Below are 25908 nucleotides of genomic sequence, written 5' to 3' on the forward strand. Positions count from 1 at the left end.
AACCAGTAGGTGTTCTTCTGAGCTAGGAGGTAGGGCTTCTTTTTTTTAGTAAAGATAGAGGTCTGTCAGTGGTGAGGATGGGGGTTGGTTGAAAGATTAGCTATAGGTAAGGTGGGGCACGGAGTTCTGAGAGCTTTAAGAGTGTGTGTGTGTGTGTGTGTGTGTCCACGCGCGCATGCAAGAGTTTAGAAGAACAAGGGTGAGTGGGGAGAGAGAGGTAGAGAATGAGAGAGACAGACGAAAAATCTGGAATAGGAAGAAGACTAAGTGCGTGCAGAAAACGGAGGGGCGCGGGCTCATTCTTGCCTGCGAAGCCGCTTCAAGTGCCCTCCGGGACCACTCCCGACTCCACCGTTTCATTCATAACTTTCTGGTCTGGAGGCCCCGCCCGGCTCCTCAGGGCCCGGGACCGCGTTTCCTGTACAGCAATTGGTGGACGACAACAAAGCCTTAGCAACCGGCTCTTAGTGATCCGCGGGGCGCTTGGTAACTGGGGCGCGGTGCGGGCGCGGAGAAAGGAGCGGCGCTGTCCCTTTAAGGGATGGCCGCGGAGCCGTGAAAGTGGAGGGGGCTGAAGGAGGGCGGGGAAGAAGGTCTGGGGGCGGACCCAGGGGCAGGAGGAGGAGGAAGAGTTGCTGCTGAAAGAAGGTGGCGAAGGAGGAGCCGGAGCAGCTGCTGCCAGCCGGCGGGCACCAGAGTCCTGCCCGCTGCCGCACGAGTAGCCACGGGCGCGAGCGGGGCCAGAAGTCTCCTCCTCCATGATCCCTTTGGGAGCCGGGGGAAGACTTTGCCCGGCCGTGAGAGCTGGTCTGCGTTTCCCAGGCGCGGCGGCGGCGGCGGAGCAGCGGCAGCAGCCGGGTCCGAAGCGGAGTGGCCACAGACCGGGGCGTGTGCGCCCCGCTCGGAGGGTGCTCGGGTTCCCCACGGAATGTCCCCGGGGCGCCCTGCGCGCTGACCCCCCAGCCGCCTCCGCCCTCGGCGCCTGCTGCCTCTCTCGGGCGGGCTTGGTGTTCGGGACAGCAAGCTTCCCGGCTCCTGGGCAGTGGGGAAGCCCCCGGGGGCGGGTGACCTCAGCTGGCCAGGACCCAGCCCTCCCCCGTGCGTATCTCGCTTAAGATGGCAGCGGAGTCAGGGGAACTAATCGGGGCTTGCGAGTTCATGAAAGGTGAGGAGCAGCCGCCCCGCATCCTCCAACCCTCCGTCGCCCCCAACTCTTTTCACTTCTCGCCCCAACGTCCCAACCACTGTCTCCGGCTTCTTCCTGGGCCCCCAGCGTATTGCGGTCGCTGCGCGGGCTCTCGTCCCCTCTCGGTGCTATCCTCTCCCCGAGGACCCCCTGCTTCCGGCTTCTCTGTCTTTCTTGCGTCCCTCGTTCCCTCTGCAGCACGCTCGGAAGGCCTCCCCGCCCGATAATGGGACGGCGCCGGCCTCTCCCGGGCTCCTGCATGCAGCGGCTCGTGCGGATCCTTTCGGTTGCCTTTATCCTTCTACTGCTGGACTCGGTTTTCGGGACATCTCCAGACACAAACCCCGTCTCTCCTCCCTTCCTCTTCTTGAAGTCTCCGGAGCTGCAGGGGAGAGGCTCGCCTCTGGCCTCTCCCTTCCCCTTCCGCAGCTGCTGAGGTCTGGACATTTCTGAACCAAACTTGCATCTCCAGTGCTACGGGTACCCTCAGCTTCTACCTGCTCCCGCTGGCCTGAACAAGGGGGATATGGGAGCTCTGCCCACCGCTGAGTTCTCAGTCGGGCCCTCTTCTCGCTTCTCTAACTGGTATGCTCTTGGATCTCTGTCGCTTTGTGGGAGAGATCAGGGCTTTGCAAGAATTCCATGTGTTAATGGGGTCTTTAAATAATGGGTGGCGGTTGTTATTTTGATCTTGTTGCGTTAGCAACCCCCCCTGCCCCGGCTTCCCTACTTCTCATATGTTTTCTCCTGTCTTTTAAACTTGTCTTTCAGATCGGTTATATTTTGCTACTTTAAGGAATAGACCAAAAAGCACAGTAAATACCCACTATTTCTCCATCGATGAGGAGCTGGTCTATGAAAAGTAAGTTTCTTTCTTTCTTTCTTTTTTTCTTTTTTTTCTCAACCATTTAGTTTGTTGGCTCTTTGGTGAGGAAATGCAGTGCACCTTTATGGCAGTTTTATTCACCTTCCCCCCGCGGTGCAAGCAACAAATCCGATTTCCTTAGGCTCAGATGCTTGGGGAGAGGTGCAGGGAAAGTTAACATAATTTGAACCTATCGTCACCTCATTTCTTTTAGACCTCTATCTATATTAGTTCTTCCTACCACCACAATAAACTGCAACCGTAGATTCCTAACACTCCCCAGAGCAGGACCAGGGAGACGCACCCTCTGTCCTTGCCAGATTCTGTAGCAGGCCTGTGAATCAGTTCATGGAGTATTTATTGGAGCACCTACAGAGTACAGGGCAGTGTGTGTATTGAGTTTATCTGTGTGGTAAATTATTGAGTTATTTTATTTGGGTGCCCCAAGCTTCACAGTATTATTATTTTTGCCTTTGAGGAAGTGGTATAGGAGTGCTAATTTACATTCTTTGTTTACTCTGCCTCTGTGGGATTAGGATTTGAGAGTGTAAGATACAAGTAGGGAACTGTTTTCTGTGAAAGACCATTGATCTACAGGAAAAAGATATCGTATAGTATAGTAAAAACTTAAAGAGAGATAAATCTCTACTTAATAAAAGCAACATATAATAAGGAATAAGAAGGCTGAGTTGACATAATTATGTCCTTTTATTAAAAGAGCTAGTGTTTCAGAGTTGTCCAGCATATTCTAACAAACATTTAATTTTACTTCCTTGTTTTCTTAACCAAACGTGCAATTAAATGAACATAGTTAAATGAACCATAGTTACTTAGTAAGCTTCCTAGGACTTGTCATGTTAAGAGGGATTTTGGCAGTTCTGCCAAAGGATTTGTGGGTACCACCAGGTATTGGAAGAGTGAGAGTATTCTCAGACTTCAAGAGCATATCTTTTATTTGAGGGAAAACATTCTTTAATTTCACTTAATCATAGGGATTCTTGAAACTGATGTCTTCGGGACATTTCTCTCAGTGGTGCTGGGAGCAGGATGCTCCTTGAATGGCTGAAGTGAAAGTGGGAATGAAAGAGCCCTTTGCTGCGGCTCCTGAATGCCCAGAGTTGCTGGGCAAAGAGGTCTAAATCCCTGGTGTCAGATTACAGCTCTGCTCCTAGATAGCATGGAGTACTGCACTGCCTGCTCTCTGACCTCTGGTACCTGGATGATGTCACTGCCAGCAGTGTTTATGGAGTGTTCATTCTATTGTTGGGAATGTGCATTGTTGTCGCCCTCTTTTTCTGGGTGTAGGGTTTGGGGACCTCTCATGAGTCCGAGGGTAGGGACTGTGTATATGCCATTATGTTTAATTCTTCAGTGATGTGCCAGAAGTTAATATGTCACTGAACAAGCTCCAGGCCTTGAGGTCTAAGTTGCTTCTCTTGGGATTGCTAGATGGTAGATCTAGCAGAAAATTACATTTAGTCAACTAAACACAGTCAGTAGTCAGTGGTTTTTTGATTCTACTATTAATATATGAGGAAAATTTTTTGTGTGATTTTAATGTTAGTATTTTAGGATAGGGCTACAAACCACATTCTTCTTATATTGATTCTACTGTATTTCTGGTGTCCTGTAAAGAAAGACTTGCTGGAGAGACCATCCAATTTATATTGTGAGTTTTGATGTCATTCAAAACTATGATGAGGACTCCAGTCTGGGCAGAGTGTGTATTTCTTTTTATTTGAGGTGCCTAACTACTATGCCACAGTAGTGGCTATGGTTCTGATCACCCACACCTCCATTTTTTTGTCACCTCAACATATTTCACAGGGCTAGAGGATGTAGTGAATACACGGATGATGGATGCATATGTTACCTTCAAGGAGCTCCAAACCTGCAGGGAGAAAGACAGGACTGCAGTGAGATGGAGAGAAAAGATGACTGCCGTAGAGTAACATAACCCCTGTGCTGGGGGGAATTCATGGGCATTGGGGAGCACTTCTGGTTGAGGGGTTCAGAAAAGGCTTCATGAAGGAGTTAAGACTGGCTTGAAGGATGGACAGAGATATGAGATGAGAGATCCCAGAAGTGGGAACAGTGAGGATGAGGAGGGAGGCTCTGGCGTGTGTTCAGGGAATAGTAAGACCTCTGATTTGCCTGGTGTGTGTACAGGTTCAAGTGGGGCTGTGTGATAGGAAGCTGAAAGGTCAGCTGGGCAGATTGAATGCAGCATGGTATGCCATGGGACTCTCTTGAGGATCTGGGGGCAGTCCAGGGTATGACTAGACCTATGCTAACTGCAAATAATGGCAAACATTTATTGAGCATTTAAATGCATGCCAGATGCTGTTCTAGGTGCCCCATAACTATTAATTTATTTTATGTTCACAACAGTTTTGAGGCAGCTACTATTACCATCCTTAGTGTGCAAACGATGAGAGTAAGGTACAGAGAGGTTAGGTAACTTGCCCAAGGTCACAGAAGTAAGAAGTAGCAGACCTGGAATTTAAAACCAAGCCCTCTGGTTCCAGAGTACATATATCCTCTCTAAAAAAATTAATATGATGCTATCGTCACTTAAGATGGATTAGAGAGGAGGTAGAGCCCACCTAGAAAAATTCTGAAATGTTCAGTGGGGAGAAATAAGTGTCTAGATTAGGACTGGTGGCAATGGTGGTGGGAAGAAGGGCTCTGAATCCATGTGACTTGGGAACACATCAGGTGGGTGGGTTGGTGGGGTGCTGAGGAAAAAGAGGGGTCAAAGAAGTCTTTAAGACAGCCTGGGTCATGGTGAACCTGCTGGGACCATTGACTGAAATAAGAAGTAGGGCAGAAGAATTGGCTTTAGTGGGGAGATCAGGCATTCCGTGTTGGTCAGGTTGGAATTAAGGAATTTAAGGGATGTGCACGTCAGTGTTGGATATCACATAAATTTGAAGTCCTTAAATTTGGGAATTTTCCACAAAGAGATGATAAAGCCTTGAGAATGATGTGATTTCTGGGAAGAAAGAAAAAATATCAAGGCCTGTATTTCATAGGCATGACCAGGATGAGAGGAGCAAGGGAAAGAGGTGGAAATAAGCAGCCAAAGAGGTGGACAAATGCCGAAGGAGAGAGAAGAAAGGGGAGAGGGACAGAAGTGGTGCAATCCATCTCTTCAGCTCCACTTCAGGGAGGTATTGAATGAGAGAGACTGTAAAGCCCCTGAAGGATGAGTAATATCTGGGTTCTTCTATGGAGGACGGCTTATGGTGAGGAAAACCTTGACTATCATATCAGATTGTACATGTCTCTAAGGAAAGGGGAATATTAGTATGCATAATCACACAGGGCCTTGTAGAGCCCTGTATCTGTGTAGTTATTTGCTGAATGTATAAGTGAAATACTGCCTTTCTGACTAAATTATCACCCTGGAAATGCAACTATTATTTTTGAATCAGGAAGTAGACTCTTTAAATATTAGGCTGTGGGCATTCTGGACACAGCTGTGTTTTGTGCAGATGTTTATTTAGCTATGGAGAGACATTAGTGCATTATGATTGAAATGGCAACCTTCTGAGAAGCTGGTGGAGAAAATTTAACAAAGTGGCCTTATGAGGTCAGGCTGTTTATTAGAAATGAAAGTATGAATTTTCTCCTTGATTTTTTTTTTTTTTTTTTGCGGTACGCGGGCGTCTCACTGTTGTGGCCTCTCCCGTTGCGGAGCACAGGCTCCGGACGCGCAGGTTCAGCGGCCGTGGCTCACGGGCCTAGCTCCTCCGCGGCATGTGGGATCTTCCCGGACCGGGGCACGAACCTGTGTCCCCTGCATCAGCAGGCGGACTCCCAACCACTGCGCCACCGGGGAAGCCCTCTCCTTGATTTTTAAACAGAATTTATCACATTGATATAAAGGCCTGAGCAGTTTTAGTAAAATGTGGTTGATAATAAACATACATTTGTCCTTGGTTTATGATTTCACAGATCAGAATTAACATCAGCGTATAGACTAACACACTTGTGGGAAAAAAGTAGCCCCATAAAAAGGGAGCCTTTCAAAGATTTGTCTGTATGTGATTAAGCTGCAAATAATGTACAACCCTCCAGAAAGGCTAGTTCTTTGGTTTTGGAATTGGGCCGTGTAATCTAAAGAGAGGCTTACTTTTTATAACTTGGCTCAAATTTTTTTTGGCTCAAAAGTTAGCAAAATCAAATATTTTAATTATTATAACCTTTGTGTGCCCCTCTTAATGGTGATGGGTGTAGGGTTGGATGTTTATGCATAGAAAGCCAGTTTGCTATAAAGGAGAGTGTAGAGGTCTTGTCCATTTTCATTTCTTCTCTCCTTGTGTTTGCAAAGGAAAGGTATTGAAAATGCAGGAGAGAACCCTTCATGGTCATACTCTGGGGACTGAATATTAAGCAGTTTCTGAAACGATTCAAAGGATTTCACCAAATGTTTTAGCATGGAAGAATGAGCAGCCTCTAATGAGGACTAATTAGCTAACTTGAAGATTTAAATACTTTAAAATGTTCAATTTTCATTTAAACTTTATTAAAGCAGCCTGATATTAATACAACCGGGAATTTTTGGATAAGTAATTTATAGAAGAATGATTTCTTTTATGTAGCCTGTAGCATAGGTGTGAGTTGAAATGTGAGCCTAGGACATCTTTGAGAGAAATACAGAAAAACTTCTCTTGCCCGGAAATACTTGTGGGAATGGATATTTAGGTTAGATAGAGGTAGGAAGAAACACTTTTGGTTTTTCAGTTTTTATTTTAAATTTAATGTGTAACAAGTAGGTTTATTTAACGGACAGCTGAATGCCATCTAAGCACATATATACGTACACAGATATGTGATCTTATAAGAGCCTTAGGGCCATCATTTGGTACCTTAGCTTTCATTATAAATTGCAATGATATAGACAGATATTTATAGTCCTGTGACAGGCAATGTTCTATATCCTTTATACACATTAACTCAATCTTCAGAGCAACCCTAGGAGTTAGGTGCTATTATTATCACCACTTTATAGATAAGGAAACTGAGGCCCAGAGAGGGTTATGTAGAGCTTAAGGTCATTGAGCTAGTAAATTTGCCCTGAAGTCTTGCTCTTATGCTTCCAGCAAGTTCCCAGTTGTCCTGAGCCTGGTTGGGGGGAGGGTGCAGAACAGCTTTGCCCCTCCCTGGCTCACGTGGCCCTTCTAACTTGGGTGGTGATGGCTTTGGCAGTAAATGTGCTGCTGACTTGTGTGCACAAATTTGTGTGCAGGCTGTATCTGGGAATGTGTGATAGTAATTAAAATGTTTTTCCACGGCTCCACTTTTGTGGGTGTAATTTTGCTTTTTCTCCTTTCAGTGGACTGCCCTGCCTAAAAAGGAGAGAGAAAGTAAATTGAGTTAATTATCATTATATATTAATAGGAGAGATGAGAGCAAAAGCCCAGTTTTTATAAGCCTGTGAAAACTTTTTGCAGGCTGTCTGGTGAAATGTTCTTGCTGCTTAACTGGTGTAACATAAGATGTAATGATTTCTGTATAGAATTCTCCTAAAAACTTGGAAAACTCTTTAGCTTTTAAAAGATGGTATAGGTTTCTACTTTCTTCCCCTGTTCTCCTTCCTCCCATCCTAACCTTGCAGAAATAACCCAGTATTGTTCAGGGCCACTTTTTCCACTCTCTGTTTTGAACGCATGAGTTTTAGGCGTGTGCTTGTGTATGTGTACACCTGTGCACATAAACAGGAGTACTATGCTGTGTACGTGATGAGGAAATAGACATATCTGTATACATTCACTGGTCAGTTCTTAATTCTGTGACCCACTGGAGTCAACTGTTACTTTCAGGATATTGATTTATTAAATAGTTGCTGTTTTGACCTCCTAGGCATTCACAGTGGGTAGTCAGTCTCTGCTCTTCATAAGGACAAATTGTTACTCAGTTCTTTCAGTTTGCTTGAGATAAGCCTGGTGAAAATGCAAAATTTAACGGAGGTGCTGAGGACTCGGTTAAAAGTGACAGGGCTAGTCTTAAAAGGGCAGCCTGAGAGAGGGATCCGAATAGACTGTACGAGAGTCCAATGAGGAGCTGTCTGCCGTCCAAGTTCTTTGTCAGCCAAGTCACCACAGGGCAGCTTCATTATTGTGTTTGAAGTAGATCCCTAAGACATCAGATGTTCTCATTTGTAAGTTCATAAACACATTCCAGAGCTGAAATTAAATGACCTTTACTTAGCCACAGCTTAATACACCTTCGTGCTTAAAAAACAAAGAAAAAGAAAAAAAGACTCGACACATTTTTATGGGAAGTGAAAAAAGCAAAATTTAAAAGAAAGTTGTAAGCGGTTGGAAATAGAGAAAACTTAACATTTAGATGGGATAGATTTTGGTGCAGAGCACTGTGCTAATGCTTTGGGGATGCACAGATACATAAAGAAGGAAGTGGAAACAATACATTGCAAGGCAATATATGACAAAAGCTGTAAATGTACATATTAGAAATCTAAGAAAGGAAGAGATATAAAGGCTATGATATTTGAACTAGCTTTTGAAGGGTGTGTAAGAGCAAAAGAGTAAATTTTATGATCTCCATGAGGACAAGTACTGCCTATTTTTGCTCACCACTGTATCCCTATACCCAGCACAGTGCCTGGCATAGAGATGGTGTACAAGAAATTTTAGCTGAATGAATGAGTGAGTGAAGAGGGAGGAAAGAAAGAAAGATTTCAGTGTTGGGGAATAGCAAGATTCTGTCAGGTGAGGCAAAATACTTGCAGTGCAGAGAGGTCACAGGGGAGGCTGGAAACATGGTTGGGGACTGGCCTATGGAAAGCTGTTTGGATCTCACTTCTGCTGGTTTATGAATGACAGGGAGACGGAGCAGAGCTCTGCTTAGGACAGATACTCCCATGGCTGGGAGGTGGGGTGTCTGTTGTCTGTGGCCAGGCTGGTTTATGGTTGTAGCAATGGGAACAGAAAGGCCCGGTGGGGGAGAGGCTAGAGAGGATGGAGTGACTGTATTTGGGACTGACCAGATGAGGGGGTGGGGGAATTGAAGGTTAAGTTCAAGGTTTCTGACTTGGGTGATTGGGAGAAAGGGACACCTTAAAGTAGGCCATGTCTGTAAATCAGATGGAAGAGCTGCCTTTTTTGTTGCCTTGTTTTATTTTGGGGATGGCGAAGAGAAGTAAAAAAGGGGGGTCTATAATGAAAGTGGTCTATAAAGGGGGTCTATAATGAAAGTGGACGAGGAGTCTTTGTGTTTTGTGGTCTTTCAGCAGAAAATAGACAATGTCTGCTCTGGATATTTAGATATTTACTTGTTTAAAATCTGGGGAGGTGGGTGGGACAGCTGATCTCAAGTTCCTTTCTGGCTCACTGATTTGAGTTGGGCTTAAGCGTGGAATTCATTGTTTCTTTAAAAAATTTTTTTACATTTAAAAAGTTGGTTTTGGGCTTCCCTGGTGGCGCAGTGGTTGAGAGTCCGCCTGCCGATGCAGGGGACACGGGTTCGTGCCCCGGTCCTGGAGGATCCCACATGCCGCGGAGCAGCTGGGCCCGTGAGCCATGGCCGCTGAGCCTGCGCGTCCGGAGCCTGTGCCCCGCAAAGGGAGAGGCCACAACAGTGAGAGGCCCGCATACCACAAAGAAAAAAAAAAAAAAAGTTGGTTTTGTTAATCACCTAAATATTTCCAGGACCACCAAAGAATCAGATGTTGAATGAGAACCATCAAATATATTGCCGTATTTATTAAAGGATGTAACAGTCCTGGTCCTCGACAACTTGGAAACATCTGATAAAGGATCACGATTACTTGTGATTGATAGAGAATTCCTTTATGGAAAATAGTTTGTGTGAACTAGAGTTTTTGAATAAAATGTTTCATTTATTAATTTATTAGTTTAATATTTTGGTCTTAAAGACGGTCACGTCCTATTGACAAATTAAAGAATTTGCTAGTTTGGACTTCTTCTTTTCTTATAAAATTTAATTTTCTTTTGAGAACCGGAAAAGATGGTTTATTCAGATTTGCTCTCCTTGATGGATATACTCTTGTAATGCATTTATCTTGTCTGAGAATGTGGCATTTCACTGGGGCAGCTTCTACAAAGAGTTAGAAAATCACATCTTAAAATATCAAAGCAGTTTTGTAATTTATGGAAACCTTCCTAAAATGAATGTACATTTTTGCCTTGTTAAAGAATTTACTGATTATGATTTGCTTTTTTTTCTGTAATACTCAGACTCTATTATTATGAATACATTGGTTGTATAGTTTCACTGTAATTCAGGGATAGTTTTAGGAGCTCCTAAGGAATAAAGGGATCTCTGCTTATGTAGCAGATGGTGCCTGCTTGCTAAATGTCTTTTGTCTTTTAGTGGTTTTAATTTATTCAGTCAGTTTTTGATGATGACTACCATGAGTACTTTCTAGGTGTTGCATACTGTTGGGTTAGCTTTTGACATTATTATCAATGTACCAGCTGCCAATAGCTGCCTTCTGCCTATGATCTGTCTGATGAGTCTAATATACTATGGGCATAGGAACTAGATATCACATTTTATACAAAATAAGGCTAAATAGACTCCAAGCGAGTCTGAGAGTGTTTTATAGACATCGCTAAAGGGCATGGGTTTGTGACAGGCTTTAGAAAAAGCAATGTGACTTTGTTTTTTGGCTTACTTGTGATTCTCACTTATATTCCAGATTGAGATTTCTGAGTTGGGGATCCTTGTATACCTGATTTCTTATTCTATACATTTATCGTCCTTTTAAGAGAGTGTGGAATATATGCAGCATTTACATTAGTCCTGGTAGTCAAATTATTGACCGTCTGCAGCTGAATTAATCTGAAATGCTAAAAACATTTTATTTTTTTCTAAGTGTGTGATAAAGAAAAGGGTTAAAAGGTCTTTTCTAGGGAGCTGTGAATAGTGGGCTTGAAAATAGCGTCTTTCATGTTCTGCCAGATGCTTTAACTAGTGTCAAATGTGTTTTATTTTATATGGCCTATAGCAGATTGCCTACAGCTCTAGAAAACCCAAAAGTAAAGGTTTAGAATGATTTTAACTTGGCAAAACTCTCAGATAGAATTGAAGGGGCTGCTAAGCAAAAAAGGAGTTGGGATGGTGCTTAGTTGGGGTGAGTCTTTTTAGATTGGGGGTTACTTCTGGAGGAGGTCACATTGGGAGCAAGCCAGTAATAAAGATGCAGGCCGGGTCGGGGGGAGACTGTGGAGATGGGTGCTCCCAACCTTTCCCTGCTCTAGAGAGGTGGATGACCTCGCCATTCTCCATCCCCGTCACTGCCCTTTCCTTTTTAGGTTATTTTTGTCAATTTTGTCTACTTAGTTCAATTTTGTACCCAAAGCTAGTAAAATGTGATGTCGGATATCTTTCCCCAGATTTGACCTGGTGTATAGTTTAGGATTAAATGGAAGAAGGCGGTATTTTTGCAGATGAACCAACCACGTCAATCTTTCATTCATTTACTCAGTCATCTCTGTGCCAGGTCCTAGGGAGACATTAATGAGCAAATTTTAACCCAACCCTGTTCTCATCGAGTTTATAGTCCAGTGAGGCTTTGGGAGGCCATTAATCAAATATTGAGACATAGGACTGTTTTGTAAGTTCTCTGAAGGAAAGACCTGTGGTTTTGGAAGCACATAACAACAAAAAGTGGCCTGCAGGGTGAAGGGGTGCGTGTGCGTGGGCGCGTGTGTGTGTGTGTGTGTGTGTGTGTGTATGTGTGTGAAGTGGGGTGACAACGGAGGTGGAGGTAGAGGTGGGGGAGGGATCAGAGAAGAATTCACTGAGGAAGTGTGACTGGAGCTGAGACCTAGAGGATAAGTGGGTGTTAATTAGGCCAGGGAGGGTAAAGTGCCAAGGGCCTGAGGCAAGAATTAAAAGAAACAGCTTGGTTGGAGCTTGCTAGTACTAAAATGGGGGAAATGGTGCAAAATGAGGCCCCAAAGAGAGATAGGTAGGGGCTGCATCACCCTGGGCCTCACAGACAAGTTTGAGGGTTTTGGTTTTATTTCCAAGAGCTTAGAGAGGTAATGTGATCATTGCTGGGTTTTAGAGTAATTATTTTCCTTTTCAGGACCTCACTTGCTTTATGACATGTGAGGAAGGTTAGTCTTTTGTGTAAAGGGGATCAGTCCCCATTCTGTTTTTTACCAAAGTCACATGCATACTGTCTGCATGGCCCTCTTGCCTTCAATACCTGCCATTAAACAAAGGGGTTAATTTCCACTGCTTGAGAGTGTTTCTGTGGGAGTGAATTTTAATCTTGCCAGTGCATTCCTGAAAAAGTCTTCTTTTGTTTACCTTAGTTTGAGAGTCAGCGGGGTTTTTAATTAATTGACCTGCTCCAAAGAGGGAAGTTACAGCATTACAGACCCTGGTGCTGAAGGTTCCTTGATATCATTTAGTCTGTCTTTTGGCTTTAAGGCAAAGCAGCAACCCATTTTACAGAAGCAGCAGCTGAAGGCTTAGGTGGCCCTGCTACTTGCCCCAGGTTAATAAGGTGGTGAGTGGAGAAGGGTTCCTCATATTCCCAGTTGTGTATCTGGACTTTCCTAAAAACCTAGATAATGTACCAAAGGACAGGCGTGAGAGTTGATATTGGGATCCTCTCCTTCCTTTGTGATCTCAACAAATTTACTTACCTACGTAAGGTAAGGTATTTACTTACCTTACGTAGGTAAGTAAATAGTACTGATGTGAAGGTTCCTACCTTATTAAGCCGCTCTCTGGACTGTGGCTTTGTTTTCCGGCTATGTAGAAAGCATAGTGAATATAAGGAAGAAAGCTGTGAGGATCTTTCTGTTCTCTGAGGAGACACTGAGGAAAATGCCTTCTGTACCTAGACCCAACACACTGAGAGGGCAGAGTGCATCAGACAGGGCGAGCAGCCCTTGAGAAACATTTGAACTGTTGAATGGTTTGTTTAGTATGGATAACTAGAGTCATAGACAATCTAGACCATTTTATTTATATATATATATATACACACACACACACACACACTACAATATATATAATATATATACAATATTATATATTATATATAATAATATACTATAGTATATTATTATATATAATATATATAATATGTGTAATATACACACTATAATATATAATATATATAATAGTCATATATAATGGCTAGGAATGTGATATGATAGGGTAATATAATATAATATAATAGCTGGAAAGAACTTTGGAAGCCATCTAATTCAGCATTTTTATTGATAGATGAGGATGTGGAGTCCCAGAGAGGCTAAGGCATCAGCCCAGGGACTTTGAGGGATCAAGTTGAGACACGAACCCCTTGCTTCCCAATGGTCTTTAGTTTTCCATCAGTCTCTAGGTGACTGATGTGGAGCGGGAAGCTTCTTAGATGTCTAGCCTCTCTTCCCTAGGAGGTAGGCATCAATGTGACTGTGGTTTGTTATACTTGAGCAAAAACTCAGACTTGTACTTTGATCTTAGATTAATGTTTGCTGAGCATTTGAGACCTTTTTGAAATGTGATCATTGTGAGTTTCAGCCATGTACAGGATCTTTATCATCAGACTGGAGGGGTGCTGATAATATTTTAGTGATAGGGAAAATATTAGGTGAAGTGTATAGCCCAGAGATCAGTGCTGATTAATTTCACCAAAATTTTGCACATATGTACATACACACACATACACACACATCTCACTGTGCTTTGGAGGATACTGCTATCTTAGCATTTATCAATGGTAATTATGTTTACTTGTCTATCTTTGGGTGGTGAGCTCCTTATGGGTAGGGACTGGTAGTCAGCAGGTTTTCAGTAATATTTGAGTGAGTGAGTGAATGAATGAATAGATGAAACATGTCAGCAGTGCTGGTAAAAAGTTTGAAGAGTTGGCATGCGTTATAATGATCTTACAGAATTTTTTCATATTTTTTTTGTATTGTCAGCACTCTTTGATTATTATGTTAACTTGTAGTGCCTTGCTCAGAGTAGGTGGTCATAAATTTTGTTCAGTGAGTATTGCTTGGAATATAGTTTATCTTTTTGCTGAGGAGTTGACAGTTTTCAGAGGAAGCTTATGATATGTAGAATAAGGTACAACTGTGCTTTAAATAATGATTCCTCTAGGAATGGACCCACTTAAATTAGAGTTTGTTAGAAAAACCAAACACAAAAGAATGATACATCATAAACTTCATAAATCTCGTGAGAAGAGCTAGACATGTAGGGTATAACAGAAAGGCTTCTAGGCCCAAGTTCTATTTCCCTTAAATTCTGTGGGTAGTGGGTGACCCTGGTAAACATTTGCTCTGGTCCCATTTCTTCATTCTCCCCAGAAGATAACCCTATCTTTCCTTCCCTCCCCACTTGCAGGACTCCAATTCTTTTCATTTCTTTCCTATCAAAACAGGGAAGAATTTGATTTTAGCTATTTACACTTACTGAATAAAAAAGACAGATTGACTGTTTTTCACTTAATAATTCATGAGTTTCATTCTAGGTATTGACCCATAATTTACCAACCTTACAAGGGGAAATTTATATATACATAAGGGATACTTATTCATTTGTTCATTCGTGCATTCATTTAGAGGGGAAGCTCAGGGTACTCGGCAATAATAAAATAATATATCCATGGTTTTCCTTGTCCACATGAGACGAGTTTTCCCCCGACCCTAGAAAAAGCGGGGGCCCTTGCTTGACTGTGGCTCTGGAGGCCTCTTCCTGGGAATTGCCACAATGGAGAAGACACTATCATGTATCATTAACCTCAGGTTTAGGAGCCCACTCAGCCCTCGGGTTTCTTTATTGTGTCTCTACACGGCTTATCTCTGCCATTTCTCCTCTCCATTTTCACTGTCCCCAGGTTGATGACTTTCCAGTTCTCCTCTTCTGCCCTGAGCCCAATTCTTTTATTCTCCTACCTTGGTTCCAAGTTGCTCAAGTACATATTTTATACCTTTTAGCATATTTGAGTTATTTCAATTGTTATCAGTTGATTTTTGTATTTTAACGTTTCCCTCTAGCTAATGGTCTGGCCTGTAAATGTGTTTCCATTTTCCCCACCTCTGGTGAGGAAGTTTCTTACAAAGAGGCATGTTGTTGGAAGGTGTCTTCTCTGTTCATGGCATTTTATTATATCTAAGTCAGTGATAACCTAGCATGGTGTGAGCAGCTGTGACCATTTTTTCTTCAATGCTCTTGACATTTTCAGAAATGTATTTAGCTTGTTAGAAAATTATATGTATATAAAACTATATTATAAATACATATATATTTTTAGAACTGTAAGCACTGTAAGGAAAGGATATATAAAATGACCTTAAGACAGAGTTTGTTGGCATTATATTTGTCTGTGACAATTCTGACTTTTGAAGACATGTTCTAAATTGCTCTTGGCTGTGCAAAATTTTTGACTGAATTTCTTAGTGTGACTTGAAAGCCATCCCTCCTTTTGTAGGATATAAACGCTGGCTCATTGAGCTTCAAGGTATTGTGAGGTTAGAAACCTTCTAGGTTAGGATTGCTTGTTTTTCTTCTACCCTTAGCCTGGGGCTGTGGTCAAGATAGAGGTATACATCTTTCATTGTAGCTATCTGATGCTCTGAGCTAACTGTCTCTTTGGGGGACTGTGAAGGGTAGTGGGGACTAGGTCCTCTTCTATTTTTCCACCCTCTCCTGTCCTAGGTCCCAAACTGGCTTTCTGGAACTATGACCCCCTTGAACAGGAAGGGACAAGAATTACCAGAGCCTAATCTCACTGTTGGGAAAAAATGTGGGCCCCTGAAAGGAAAGGACATTGTCCTTAAACATTTCATCTATACCTCACTCATGGTGCTTCATTATTTCTCTAGTTATTTTAAATAAGTTATTTATTTATATTTCTCTAGTTGTTTGTTATTTTTTGTTTCTTTCTTTTTTTTAAATCTTGATCAGTGTTGTCTATCAGCACATAACATTTTCTGCAGTGATGGAAATGTTATATATCTGTATTGTACATCTTGGTAGCCATTAGCCGCATGTGGCTTTTGAACTCTTGAAATGGGCTAATATGATGGGAGAACTAAATTTTTAATTTATTTAACTTCAATTAATTTAAATTTACATAGCCACGTGTGGCTAGTGGCTGCCATATTGGAGAGTGCAGATCAACTTAAGGACGAGGTTTGTATTTGATTTACTTTTTCCTGTGCTGTTGGAGTATACCAGTTTATTTTCATGTTGTTTGGTGAAATAGGTGTGTTCATTAACCATGTTGCTTCCAAAAGTACGTGTGGCTAAGCTGGCTCTATTGTTAGGAATAGCTTTGAGTCTGGAATTGAAGTCGGCTTATAATGGTTAGTATGAAACTGGAATTAGATGACCTGCGTTCTATATGCTTTCCTAAAATTTGTTCACAGTGAGTTAAGAAAGCTGAAATAATCTTAACTAAAAATTCCAGATTTACCTTAAAGTCCTATGTCTCAATATTCATGTTCAGGGCTTCCCTGGTGGCGCAGTGGTTGAGAGTCCACCTGCCGATGCAGGGGACACGGGTTCGTGCCCTGGTCTGGGAAGATCCCACATGCCACGGAGCGGCTGGGCCCGTGAGCCATGGCCGCTGAGCCTGCGCGTCCAGAGCCTGTGCTCCGCAACGGGAGAGGCCACAACAGTGAGAGGCCCGTGTACCGCAAAAAAAAAAAAAAAAAAAAATTCATGTTCAAGTAGCAAAATAAGATATATTAGTTGAGTTTTGCTTACAATAACCCAAAGATAAGGAAATCTCTGTGATATAAACAAGGCTGCCTTAATCAGTGCTGGTACATACTTATTTGTACAGTCTTTTCATTTTGGTTCTTTTGAGTGGATTCTTGTCGACAGGGCTTGAACTGGTCGGTAATTGTTGTAGGCATAGTTCATTTTGGATTCATGGGTATTTTTTTATACTTAGAGCACAGCATCACACTGGGGACTAGAAATAGAAGAACTTTTAATTTCAAATTCTTGCAGGTTTCCTTTTTTGGCAAGTCTACTCTTACTCTCATGAAACCTGTGTGCAGGAACGGCTAATTTTCATGTTACCTTGAATATAAGGGCCAAAATATTGTCTACTTGTTTAAGATGGATAAAATATACAAGTATAGTATTCTTTTTTTTTTTTTGCGGTATGCGGGCCTCTCACTGTTGTGGCCTCTCCCGTTGCGGAGCACAGGCTCCGGATGCGCAGGCTCAGAGGCCATGGCTCACGGGCCCAGCTGCTCCGCGGCATGTGGGATCCTCCCGGACCAGGGCACGAACCCTGTCCCCTGCATCGGCAGGCGTACTCTCAACCACTGTGTCACCAGGGAAGCCCAACTATAGTATTCTTAAGTAAGGCAAGAGGCTTTTGGCAGATTTGTAATGACATATCTATGGTAGTGTAATTTGGGTAGCAGAAAAAATTAAATCCTAATTTTTATTTAAAAAATTAAATGTCTTTTGGGGATGCTTTTTTTGGAAACGTGTTGATATTTAGTAAATTTATAGTCTAGGCTAAATTGAATTTGGGCATTAATGAGCAAAATAGTCATAATGAAGACTTATTTGTTGAAGTTTATTATGAGCAGGACATTCTCAAGATGTCCAGTCCCTGAGTGGGAAGCTTACACTGTAGTTGGCCAGGTAGGATCTTCATTTAAAAGGATAATTCATAGTATGTGATGGTATGTGTCGTGGGCCAAAACAGTGGCTCAGATGGTAAGTTTTGGGAACTTTGAGAGAAGGATGGTTAGTTTTCTCTTAGGGTGAGTGCAGGAGGTAGGACTTGAACTGGATTTTGAGGAAACTAGAGGGTAGTAGAAAGAGAAAAGGAGAGCATTCCAGGCAAGGAGACCAATCTGAGCAGCGGCTTGGATTAAGAATATGCATGGAGTATTCGAGAATGAGGAATGGACATATTTGTTGGAATGAAGATTCCATATGGGAACTATTAGGAGAGATCAGCCTGGAAGCTAGGGCTGTGATGGTTAGGGCTTTGATTTCTGAGCCAAGGAATTATTCTGAAGGGAGTAAAGAGCCATTAAACATTTTTGAACAGTGAGAGGATATGTGAGAAGTGAGATTTTATAAAGATTAATTTCTAGTGTGGAATATAGGTTGACTGGGCAGGAGAGAGAGAATTAAAACACTAAAGATGTGAGATGAAGAAAGATCTGGACTTTTGTTGCTAAAGTAGGAATAGAAAAGGAAGGGATGACTTAGAGTAGTAGCTTATTTGATATATAATAACTAAATTAATATTTATTTGAACTAAATTAATAGGAAGTTTCATGTCTGAGCAACTGGGAGAAACAAAATGTTTTCAGCCTGGAGGGCTGATTTGAAGGAAAGATGGGTTGAGTTCCAGGTGATGGAAGGACCCATAGATGGGAAGTCCAGCAGGTAGCTGAAGATGGGAAAAACTGATGTTGGGTCTTGGGTTAGGAGCCATCTGTTTTCCATAGTGTTATCGTTTAATTCATGACAGCAAATGATCTGCAGACTGATGCGTGTATCCTGGAGATGTAAAGGGGTGGAGAGAAGGAGACGAGCCAGGGTGTTATATAATACAGAAAGTCCAAGGAGAATGAAACTGAAAATAAGACCACTGGATTTAAGATACTTGAAAATTGAGAGCAAAGTTTGAGTGGAATAGTTGGAATTAGAACTTAGTGTACATGTGCTTTATGACTAAGTAGGTGATAAATAAAACCAGGAGTGTAGGCCACATATATGTTTTGTTCATATTGGTTCTTTCAGTGCTTGCTTTTTAATTCTTTTACTTAATGTCCTGGCAGGGAGATAAAAGGAGGTGGAACTCAAAACTGTCCAAATAGTTCCCTGTTACGAGACTGGTTATAGTAACTGGAGGGCATTGGCAGGGTGAAATCACTAGTTATTTGGATTATTATGATTCAGTCGTATACTAACCTTTATTCCCAAAGATAATTGAAACTTGATTGTAACTTTAATGAAAATAAAAATGAGCATTGATGTTACTGAAAATATCTTTACTAAATACTACTTAAAAAAAAAATCTCAGTTTCTATGCAGATTTTGGACCTCTGAACTTGGCAATGGTGTACAGATACTGCTGTAAACTAAACAAGAAACTAAAAGTGAGTATCGTGGTGATGTTTATATTTTGGTATTAAAAATTTGAACTGTGAAATCTAACCAGTGGGGTTGCTGTGCATATACCATTTAGTTAGGTAATCTTGATCTTTGGAAATTTAAGTGAGTAGTTCACCTAGAAGTTGAAATTGATCTACCTGATTACCCCACAAAGGACATGTTAACCTCTTTCATTTTTCAGGATCAATGGAAACATGAGCTGAATGAAGTCATTGAAATAGTGATCTAAGAAAGAAAACTCAAATCCTTTCAGGTTGTTGTTAATGAGTTTATCAAATTCCCTCCTAGGATGATTTTTCTGAAACCTTCAGGTCCACTTCTGGACACTGTTACCAGGCGATGAAGGGGGCTGGCTCATCATTGCACGGCAGGAGCTCTGGAGCATAAGCTTTTTCTATCTGATCAAGATTGAAATTTTTGTGTATTTCTTGAATGTCACCTCTGTAGAGTTAACAGCCAAGTGAGATTGATCAACTAGCAGCAATAGAGCATGGATTTTACCTGTTATGACAAAATTTGGGTCATACATTCACTATTCATCTCTATTTTTTAAATTTTACATGTGGCTTTTTTTCCCTCTTAAATTCTAAGCATATATGAGGAAGAGTGACATCTATATTCCTAGTTTTGGTAAACTTACTTCATCACATAGAAAGAAATATTTATCTTTTTCTCTCAATTTTCTAAATGGGGATCTTAAATGTTTCAGTTTGCAAGGTGAAATCTACACAGCATGCTCTTGAGGATAACCACTAAATTATAATGCTTGGATAGTTTAATCTTTCTGCTGGGTAAAATGTTTCTGGCATGACATAGTGCAGTGCCTTGTATATATTACCTGCTTAATGATAATCTTTTGATTTGATTGATTTTTATTGTACTTAGGTATAAAAGACAGTCTATCATGGAGAATTTCCTGTAAAATATGAATTCACAGATTTTTGCCATTGATCTCAAAATGCTAAATGGACATGGAATGATACCAAAGAGAGATTTTTAAAGTCAAAAATCACATAAGATCTGTTGTAATCAACTTTTTAGGGGATTAATTTCTAAAGTAGTGTCTGACTCAGAAATACATAGTATGTACATTCCTTTAACTAAACCTACTTACATTTTTAAAAAATTTTATTTTTTATTCATACTAAATTTTTAAATTTCATTTTCTATTTTTTAACATCTTTATTGGAATATAATTGCTTTACAGTGGTGTGTTAGTTCCTGCTTCATAACAAAGTGAATCAGCTATACATATATCCCCATATCTCCTCCCTCTTGCGTCTCCCTCCCACCCTCCCTATCCCACCCCTCTAGGTGGTCACAAAGCACCGAGCTGATATCCCTGTACTATGCGGCTGCTTCCCACTAGCTATCTGTTTTACATTTGGTAGTGTATATATGTCCATGCCACTCTCTCACTTCGTCCCAACTTACCCTTCCCCCTCCCCGTGTCCTCAAGTCCATTTTCTACGTCTGCGTCTTTCTTCCTGTCCTGCCCCTAGGTTCTTCAGAACCATTTTTTAGATTCCATATGTATGTGTTAGCATATGGTATTTGTTTTTCTCTTTCTGACTTACTTCACTCTGTATGACAGACTCTAGGTCCATCCACCTCACTACAAATAACTCAATTTCTAAACCTACTTACGTTTTTCAGAAAAGAAGCTACTGCCTATCATTTAAAAGATAAAGTTAAAATTTTTGTAATCACCAAGGAAGCAAATAATATCCCCAAAAGGATTTAATAAAAAATATTAAATGGACTTTTTATGGATGAATGAACAAGGAAAGGATAATTCATAAGTAATTAAAAGCCATTTCTTCCTTTTGAGGACCTAGGAATTTCTTCACTTTCTTGATTGGTCCTGTTAGTATGTAGTTGGTATGAACTGGGTATTATAATCAACAGTGTGGAACCTGTCTGCTATCTGGAATGATTGAAGAGAAAGGAATCATTATCAGGAAAACAAATTTTCTGGTCTGACTCAGTGCTCTATATAACAAGTACATAAGAGTAGATGGATTGAATTAAGACTATTTTACTGTCATGGTCTATACTAAACAGTATGGGTAAGCATATACAAGGACTTGTTTTGATATTTTTCATTTACAAAGCTTTCTTTCAACATTATACAAATTTAATAAAGTTCAGACAGTCCCCTCTGTTCATTTCAGTGATCAGGTAATCTGATGGATGCCTGGAATGAATGACCTTTTTAGCTTTAGTACAATTAGTGGGACCCTTGTTACTTGCTGAGGGAATGAATTTTAAATGTTAGTAAGTCATGGGTTATCTCAATAAAGTATACCAAGTAGAATCTCTTTATCAGGAGAAAAAGACTTACATTACCAATTCAAAGCTGCAGTCGCTTCAGCCTTGTAGAATCTGTTTCTTCAGCTCTAAAATAGGGCTTATAGAGCTCTCACAGAAAGGTGGTTAGGATTATATATGTACAGAGGTTAGAAAATATGTGTAAGAGAGCTTTGTAAATTTTGAAGTCCTATACAAAAGAAAGTTACTAAGGTAACATTCGTGAATTCTGATAGGAGATACAATAAAGACAGTTCTTCAGCAAAGTTTACGAACATCTTCTCAGCCTCATAGCTATCATTTCCATATGCGAAAGCTATCCGATATCATTTTAGGAATCCAAATAACCATTTAGTCCAGGCTCCTGATTTCATAGGTGCAGAAAGGGAAGCCCAGGAGAGGCATGTGACTTGCCCAAGGCTGCAGGGTAAGGTCGGAGCCGGTTTTCAGGCCCTTGACTGCATCATTCATACACTTCTCTCCACCTTCACTGGTAGCTGCAGCCTCTGGTTTATCATCTTCCTGCACTCACCCACTGCACTGCCCTGACTAACTTCCCCTTGTTGTCCCGTGGTGGCCTCATAGCTCCTCTGCTTCTTTTTTACTCCAGTGACCGTTCCTGCCACTCTGGCTGCTTTGCCTCTTGGAACCCAGACTCTAGCCTTTCCGATTTTGAATGTACCCTCCTTGTTACACGCCTCCCACATCGTCTCTCTCATGCTTGTGTAATCTCCAGGCCTTCAGTTTCCCTATTCTTTTAGGCTCTCAGCTCCCTTCCGATGTCTCTTGTCTGCAGCCCACAGTCACTCATTTTGGTAAGACCTTTGGCACCATACTTCCATGCCTTTTGTCTTGCTCACTTTGACAACTCCCACCCTTGGCATCTTCCCAGTGGGTGACTTCATGCACTAACTTACTGAGTTACTGAAGATTGCAGTACCCCTGCTGCTCCTAGCCTTGAACTTTACCCCGAACCACAGCGCTGCTCCACACAATTGCGTGTGACATCCAGTATGGCTGGAGTGCCCTTGCCCTCTGGTTTGATAACTCCTCATTCTTTAAGACCTTGTGCAAGCACCACCACATCTAGTAAGCATCTCCTTGTGCTGCTGGACAAAGTGGGAGGTGCCTCCTTTGTTTTCCTGTAATTCTTTGTGCAGATCTCTGTTACTGATGAGTTGTAATTTTAATTTTAATTGAAATAATAATTTCAGTTATAATTTGCAATTTTCAATTGCATCTATCTTTCTCACTAGACTTTGAGCTCCTAGAGGATGGAGGCATGCCTTATCAAAAGATGGAGACTTTTGTCTCCAAGTGTCCAGCACAGGGTCACTAAACACACAGAAACTGCTTTGGCCTTATCACTATCCCCATGACTTACAGATCCTCTTCCATCCTTTTGCCTCTAGAGGTTTCAATATCCTGCCCTCAGCATGATTACATCCTTACTTCGCACTGATTTCTTATCATTTGCTCTCCCACCTTTGTCTTCCTAACTGTGCTGAAACTGCTCTAGTGACATCTTAAATACCCAATCTGATGCCACTGACTTGGTCCTCAAACTCCTTTGCTTCTCTGAATAATTGGCATTATTTTAACAAATAACTTTTGTTAAAATAACTTAAATAACTTCTGTTCTTTTAACAAAGAACTTCTTAGAATTCTTTTTCTGTGTGGTTTCCTAACTCTGTGAGGCGCATTTTATTTTCTACTTTGGAAATTTTTATTTCTTCCAGTAAACCTCTTATTATTTTTTCCCCTTTATTTGATACCTTAGGTAGATAGGTAATATTTTACAGTACATTCTATTCCAAACCCAAATTTCTTATTTTTTTTTTCTTATTTTTTATATGTTAAAAGGTTTTTTTTTAAAGTTGATGATTTGAGGTGATGATTTACTGACTTTTTTTGTGTGTGTATTTGTATTCATTCTTTTCCCAATGGCCTTCATTTTAATTATATGAATTAAAATGGAAAATTATCCATTACACATTTACTTAGATTAAAAAACGAAAATCAGAAACCACTACCACCAGCAAAAACCCTGTTTCTCATTTTAAACTATACTTTAAAAAATGCAAGTATTAAGAGTTATACAGTAATAGGTAGTAGTTTGCTATTTCTGGTCAAGAGTTACCATAATAAGGGAATCAGTCAAAAGAAGAAGATTTAATGAAGTGAGGACAGTTTGCAAAACTGTGTATGTTATTTAATTTAAAATGTCATCAATGATTGATAGGCTAGACCCATTATTGTAATCTTATACTGCAAAGAATCCATAAACTCCTGAAATTATGTATAAAATTTTGTATGTATTTACATTTTTCTTCTGAGAGGATTCATAACTTTTTAATAGGTTCTGAAAGGGATTTGTGGCACAGACAGTGCTAAGAACACTGGGCTGGAATATATGAGCTTCTAAAAGAGAAGACTGTAGTAATTAAAGACAAGGTAGTGGTATTTTGAAAAGCAGAGTACCTTTTTCAAAGTTAATCAGTTAAGAAAATCTTTCAATTACTGATTCAATAATCTGACAGTTTTATAAACATAATATGATTGAACTGGCTTTTTCTAAAATAATCAACACAGTTTTAACTGTTGATTTCACTTTTCCTCTGAGAAAAATAAAACCCCAGCCTGCGGGAAAAAAGAGTGTCTCTGAAAAAAGGGGACGTTTTCTAGGGCAGTGATTTTTTTTTTTTTTTAATACCTGCTCTTATGAATCAACAGGACAATCACAGTAATCTTGGGGACAATTTAGAAAGATTTAAAAGAATATTGCCAGAAAGGTAATTTTAAATGTACAAAACATGGCCCTTTCAGGGTAAAAGCAAAAAGGGGAGGGGGGCATGGTGAAATGGATGATTATATTAAAGCACTGAAAGTACCTGGCAGATGGTGGGGCTCAGGGAATGTCCTTGTTGCTGAATGAATCAGTGCAGTAATCCTATCTGGTAACCAGGTACCTGCCACGGTATCAGGTGGTTGTACACAAGCACTCTTTTGATACAGTGATCAGACCACCCTCTTATTATAACTACAAAAACATGTTGAAGATTTCTTCATGAGGTTATCTTCTGTTGCAGGTTCATGGGCTTTTGGGGGAAGAAGAGCAAGCTACATTCTGGAGAGTGTTCATGTAGTTTAAAGAGGTTTCAGGGGTGCTAAAAGTGTTAATTCCCACCGGAGTGAGCTTACCTAGAGTTTGCAAGGCCTGGAGCCCTTATGCCCATTCAGAAGCCTCAGGCAAGAAAACCCCCTTTTATAGAGAATCCCCAAATACCTTCAACTATATTATCAGCCTGATCGATTAACCTTTATGAGCAACTTTTCTTGATGTTTTGACTCCTACTTTGATCAAAGGTGCCATTTCATTAAATGAAACATACTGGGTTTGAAACAAAATGGACCATAAAGAGACACCGTTTTCTTTTTAAATAAACTCTTCGATCTGTTTTATTTTAGCTTTAAATGAAAACATAAACCGTATTTTGTTTTGTACAGCCAAAGAAAATTTTCAAGAATATCCCTTTCCTGGGGAAGTTGGAGGTAAAACATGTAGAGGTCATGGCTGCTCACAGGACGACCTGTTCATTTTATCGCTTTTGCAATGGAATGACCACTGATTGCTCTGGAGACGCTGATTGCTGCGGCCGTTACTGGGCTAGCCTAGTCACTGTAAGAGAATGATGCCTTGGTCACCACGGTCCCTGTGCTGTAATCTACTTAATCTGACCACCATCATTGGCCGAGCTTGCTTGTTTAGGGAAGTGCATGGGCTCAGTTTGTTTTTTATTAAAGGGCATATAATCCAGGCTGCACTAATGTCTTCCTTAGCTTAATCAGGCCGAATGACACAGCTTAAACATCCCATTCTAACCACTCGACTTGAAGATTTTACTTTTAAGCATGGCAAACAACTTTACCGAAAGGCTGCCCCCAAAATCTGTTTTTGTTTAAATTGGCCATTAACTCTTTTGTTTTCTGGCTTTGAGCTTAATTGCATCACCGTTTAATTTTGAATGGTTAAGTAGTTTGTGGTCTCCTGACCTAAACTGAACAAGTGCATGATTTGTGTCTGTCACCATAACTCAAGGATAGCCTAGGGTATTTGTGATTTGTGTAGCATGTCATCCTTTTCTCTCTCTGTCTGAGTTGCGGTGGGTTGTTTTTCACCAGGAATGATCCCATTAGAATGCAACTTTTCACATAGCTTTCCTTTCTGAGATAGAAAATGTCTGTCTGGGGTCAATATCCTCATCTTCGTTTGTATTTTTCTAAAATGGCAGTCATTGTACTTGGGTTTACAAGTACCATCAAACATTTATATGCTATATTACACACTTGTCATGATTTACGTAAGAGTGGTAGAACTTTAATTCTAACTCAGGTAAGCAGTACAGGTCTGGAAATTTCCATA

At 41.0% G+C, this 25908-nt stretch overlaps 1 protein-coding gene across 2 annotated transcripts in view; it reads left to right on the top strand.

Moving 5' to 3' along the window:
- Positions 1-633: 633 nt before the first annotated feature.
- CDC14A (cell division cycle 14A) overlaps positions 634-25908 on the top strand; it is a 182930-nt gene continuing 157655 nt past the window's right edge. The window contains exons 1-3 of one of the 2 annotated variants that reach the window (XM_027114476.1): positions 634-1165; positions 1958-2048; positions 19084-19159. In XM_027114476.1, coding sequence (XP_026970277.1) covers positions 1117-1165; positions 1958-2048; positions 19084-19159 — 216 coding nt within the window. In that variant the 5' untranslated portion in view covers positions 634-1116. The remainder of the gene's footprint in view (positions 1166-1957; positions 2049-19083; positions 19160-25908) is intronic. The other variant, XM_027114475.1, reaches the window with a different exon arrangement.

The sequence above is a fragment of the Aethalodelphis obliquidens genome, unplaced genomic scaffold, assembly GCF_003676395.1.
Source record: "Aethalodelphis obliquidens isolate GAN/ISIS:26980383/991018 unplaced genomic scaffold, ASM367639v1 scaffold13, whole genome shotgun sequence".
NCBI lineage: Eukaryota > Metazoa > Chordata > Mammalia > Artiodactyla > Delphinidae > Aethalodelphis > Aethalodelphis obliquidens.